We start from the raw sequence: 4,624 nt of genomic DNA, 5'->3' as shown, positions 1-4,624 counted from the left end.
GAACCGCTATCAGTCAGTCAGAATAAATAATAGTGTGTCTCCAGCTGTCTTGGTGTCGTCTGGCGTACCTCAGGGCTCTCACCTGGGTCCTTTACTGTTTTGCATCTATATTGATGATCTTGTGAAGCAATTTCGCTTCGCGAATGCCCTGTTATACGCTGACGATGTCAAGATTTTTATGCGTATTCATTCGGAAGATGATGTGGAGAGACTGAGGGCTGATCTTAATGCTTTGGGCGGTTGGGCGTGCGAAAATGGTCTGGTTATAAACGCGGCCAAGAGCCAGGTTGTGTCATTTTATAGGGGCAAGACGCAACTATAGTTCCAGTACGAGCTTGATGGATCGGTTATTGCCCGCACGGAGGTGGTTAGGGACTTGGGGATTTTATTTGACTCGCGCTTAACCTTCAGACCTCACGTTGATTACGTGGTCTCTAGGTGTCGTGGGCTGATCGGATTTGTGAAGAGAACTACTCGTGACTTTTCCAACATATCCGCTATTCTTTATCTTTATAATACTCTGGTCATGCCTACTTTCATTTATTGTTGTCAAATTTGGTCTCCATACACTCAAATTGCTATTAACCATTTAGATTCTGTTCAACATAAATTCATTCGTTACTTGGCCTACAGGTCCGGCCAGCCCATGGCGCCTATTGATCACGATTATTCACTCATTGCGACATCGTTGGGTATTCCTTCGATACAGTCAGTGCATCGGTACCATGATGGTCTGCTTACGTTTAAACTATTGCGTAAATTTATGATTTGTCCGACAATTTCCGACCTTTTCTCCGTTAGACAATTATCCTATAATCTGCGTAGCCATAGACCTATACACGAGCATCTGGCGCATTCGAACTTTGGGTTCTATTCGACCTCACCCAGACTAAAGCGTGTCTGGAATTCTCTCCCTCAACTTATCACTGTCATTGAGCAATTGTCGGAATTCAAAGTGAATCTCAAACCATTTGTATCGGCATTTAGTTAGGTAACTTGGTTTATATTATCTTGTTGTTTTATATTGTTCGTTCTATTCAATATTTTATGTACATGAATTCTATATTTTTGTAAGGGCATTCTTGCCCGTTGATTTATAAATAAACAAATAAATAAACAAATTAATATTAATTATAAAAATTCATGTTTTACTATAATGTTAACATGTGATAAGAAACGCTAGATCCTAAATTTTTAAAATACAATAAAATTAATCAATTAACTATAAATAGGACTAGTTTACAATTAGACTTAATAAACATTATAAGTTTTTAGTAATGACAAGTTGCGATGATAAATTATGAATGATATTTTATGCATGCAACTATATTTTCTTAACACGTGCATGAAAAACAAAACACTCAAAAATAATCAAATTTTAGAAAATTTTTGAAAAATATTGATATTTTTGGAAAGAGAGTGGTTCACGACTCAAAATGCGCAACTTACCATTCACTCTATATGCATGAAAACGGGTCTTTACAGGCACTTGTCAAAAAAAGTACAATGTGCAACAAGGGGGGGAGGGCAATTTCTACCTCGGGTGAAATTTGAAAACTCGTCTCCGTCTCGGGCGCTTTCGGCGCCCTCGATACCAACTCGTGCTCAAATCTCACCCTCGTTAGAAATCGCCCTTTCCCCTCCCCCCCTAGTTGCACAATATACTATTTGTTTTGAATTTATATTTATAAATAACATTGTTGTGGATACTACTTAGATGACTCAATTTGTAGCCGCAATTGGAAAGCGAGTTAATCTTCGACTTTAGAATATCTACAAAAAATGTCGTCGCATTAATAAAACATCTTTTGCAAGATTGACTTTCGAAGGATCTCCTCCGAGAATCAGGCAAGTCAAAAGAGCAGTTGAGTAAACTCCACAGCTGTATATATCAGGCTGTTTCGTGACCATATCAACGAAGTTGATATCGCTTTCTAACATGCCTGAAAAGCGCTGCAAAATATAACGCTTTTCCTTTTCGACGGGTTTTCCACCCGTGTAATTAGGAATCGTTTCACATATGCGCACTGTATGTCCATCGTAGTACCCAAAGCGTCAATGGCTCGTGCACGTACCTCCAATAATCACGACACTGGTTTTACTTTTTACAGGTTGAACGCATCGTAGATAGTATAAATAAATCACACTTTGCACCTCGAATTCCGGATGGTTTTCTTGAACTACGCCAAGAAAAGCATCTAACGAATCGTCGTTCAACCATGAGTTCCGTTTCGAAATTATTGGCTGTAACGCGCTCAAGTCAACATTAAATAATTTGCTATCAAATATGCAGTTTTATTTGCAATATCTTGATAGCAATTATCGCGCTTTGTACTCGAGCATACAAACACAATATCATCGTCATCATCACTATTAGTAAGATCCGCAACACAGTTACTAACAGTAAGAACGGCTTGAGTTCCTTTTACATTTCAAATACAAGGCCGTTTTGCTGATGGACTTACTTTACAATCAGACGATCGCCTTCGTCTTTTATACGCATTTTCGTTATTATTTATAATTTTCCACTTACCTGACAACTGAACGCTTGAGCACGATCTTAATAGACGGCCTCTCGTTGTCTGAAGCCACCCGTTCAAGTGCGCTGTTAACACTACCTTGCTGGACTGGAGTCATTTTTTTAGTATTAATAAACTAATTTATTAAATGAACTATTATATTAATTTATTAAATGTTAACAAATTGATAAACATATTAATAACTACGCTAACTTTAGACTCAAAATGAAGTCATTTCAAAAGGCCATCCAAGAGGCAATCGGACACGCAGGCACAATTAAGGGCAAGATCTCCAAGACAATACTAGAGATCAGAGACATCGATGGACTTACGACGAAGGAAGAGGTCAACAGTGCTATCACAGCCGCAACAGGCTGCGGCAAAGAAGATGCCAAAGTCCATCTGTTTGAGCCAAACACGAGAGAGCAGAGGATGGCAGTGGTCGAATTGGACCAGACCAAGGCCACCGCACTGCTCAAAAAGGGAAAGATTCGCATCGGCTGGGTAAACTGCCGAGTGCGGGTGCGAGCCAGCGTCACACGATGCTACCGTTGCGTTGGCTACGGGCACGTGAAAGCCAAATGCAAAGGGACTGACAGGAGCACTAGCTGTTGGAAGTGTGGTGCAGGTGGACATAGAGCGGCGGCATGCAATGTGCCGACCCAACAGATAAAGTGTTTTCTTTGCAAAGACGACAAGACGCCTGAGGATAGGACGATGCACACTCCAGGCACCGGAGCGAGCGCAGTCTTCCGGACGGCCCTTAACGCAAGCAAGATCCAAAGATAATGGCAAGGATACTCCAAGGAAACCTGCACAGAAGTAGGCTCGCACATGATCTGCTAACCCAACACGTGAGGGAGCAGAAAGTGGATGTCCTATTGATTAGCGAACAATACAAGAACCTAGACCCACCCTTTTGGGTGTCAAACGGCGAAAAAACCGCAGCCATTTGGGTGCCCGGGCGCGGATTGGCGAATACGGGTACGGGAGAAGACTACGTAAGGGGAAGGATGGGTCGCATAACATTCTTTAGCGTATATCTGTCACCGAACCTAACTGCCGCCGACTTTACAAGGAAACTAGGGGTATTGGAGGACGCTATTAGAGAGGTCCCCGGGGAAATCATGATCGGAGGCGACTTCAACGCGAGGGCCACAGAATGGGGCATGCCGACGACGAACCCAAGAGGCAGAGCCATCCTCGAGATGGCAGCCAGGCTGAACTTGATAGTAGCGAACGAGGGTAATACCACTACCTACCGTAGAACGGGCTTTGGAGAATCAATACCGGATGTAACCTTCGCAAGCGAAATGACGACCCGCAACATAAGGGACTGGCACGTCACGGAAGAATACAGCTAGCGACCACGAAACGATGGAAAAAGTAATCGATGGGCTGTTCCCCACACATCCCATCAGACCCCAGACAGAAGCGGCAGAAATACCGGCAGACGAGATACCTCTTTTTACAGAAGGCGAACTCATCGCGGCAACTTCGTCCCTTAAGAGTGGCAGAGCACCGGGACTGGATGGCATACCTGCGGAAATGCTCAGGATCGTCGCGTCGCAACGGCCTGAGCTGCTCTTGCGGAGACTATAACGACGAAACCATCAGCCAAGTATCTAGGAATAACTCTAGACACGAAGTTGAACTACGGGGAGCACCTAGATCGCGTCTGTAGAAAAGCCACGACTAGAATAGTGCAACTTAGCCGACTCATGGCTAACGTCCGTGGGCCTAGGCCAACAGTTAGGTGGCTACTTATGTTGACCACTAACTCTATCCTGTTATATGGAGCAGAGGTGTGGGCCGACGCTATGACTATGAATAAGTCTCGGAAAAAGATTATGGCGGTACAGCGAAGGGGGCCCTTAGAATAGCATGCTCCTACCGGACGGTCGCGGCCGAGGCATCGATGGTAATCGCGGGGGTAATCCCCGTAGCTCTTCTTGCGATTGAACGCAAGCGGATCTACGAGGCTCGTTTAGCGTCGAATAGCACCTCAATTGCCGCGGAAGAAAGAGAAATAACAATGCGCAATTGACAGACTAGGTGGACCGATTGTCCTAGGTTAGATGGACTAGGACCCTTATAAAATATGT

The 4,624-nt window shown here is 43.8% G+C and overlaps 2 protein-coding genes across 2 annotated transcripts; both read left to right on the top strand.

Moving 5' to 3' along the window:
- The first annotated feature begins 2,744 nt into the window (after positions 1 to 2,744).
- LOC116415932 lies at positions 2,745 to 3,308 on the top strand. The gene has a single exon (XM_031921606.1). The coding sequence runs from the start codon at positions 2,745 to 2,747 to the stop codon at positions 3,306 to 3,308; it is 564 nt and encodes a 187-aa protein (XP_031777466.1).
- On the top strand, positions 3,308 to 3,883 carry LOC116415931. The gene has a single exon (XM_031921605.1). The coding sequence runs from the start codon at positions 3,308 to 3,310 to the stop codon at positions 3,881 to 3,883; it is 576 nt and encodes a 191-aa protein (XP_031777465.1).
- The last annotated feature ends 741 nt before the right edge of the window (positions 3,884 to 4,624 follow it).

Source organism: Nasonia vitripennis (genome assembly GCF_009193385.2).
Source record: "Nasonia vitripennis strain AsymCx chromosome 1 unlocalized genomic scaffold, Nvit_psr_1.1 chr1_random0013, whole genome shotgun sequence".
Classification (NCBI taxonomy): Eukaryota; Metazoa; Arthropoda; class Insecta; order Hymenoptera; family Pteromalidae; genus Nasonia; species Nasonia vitripennis.
The sequence above is the reverse complement of the archived record's forward strand: the minus strand, read 5'-3'. Positions and strand labels throughout refer to the sequence as shown.

Bases quoted from the DNA above. Each gene is read 5' to 3' on its own strand.
- LOC116415931 (XM_031921605.1), top strand. From the start codon at position 3,308: ATGGCAAGGATACTCCAAGGAAACCTGCACAGAAGTAGGCTCGCACAT.
- LOC116415932 (XM_031921606.1), top strand. From the start codon at position 2,745: ATGAAGTCATTTCAAAAGGCCATCCAAGAGGCAATCGGACACGCAGGC.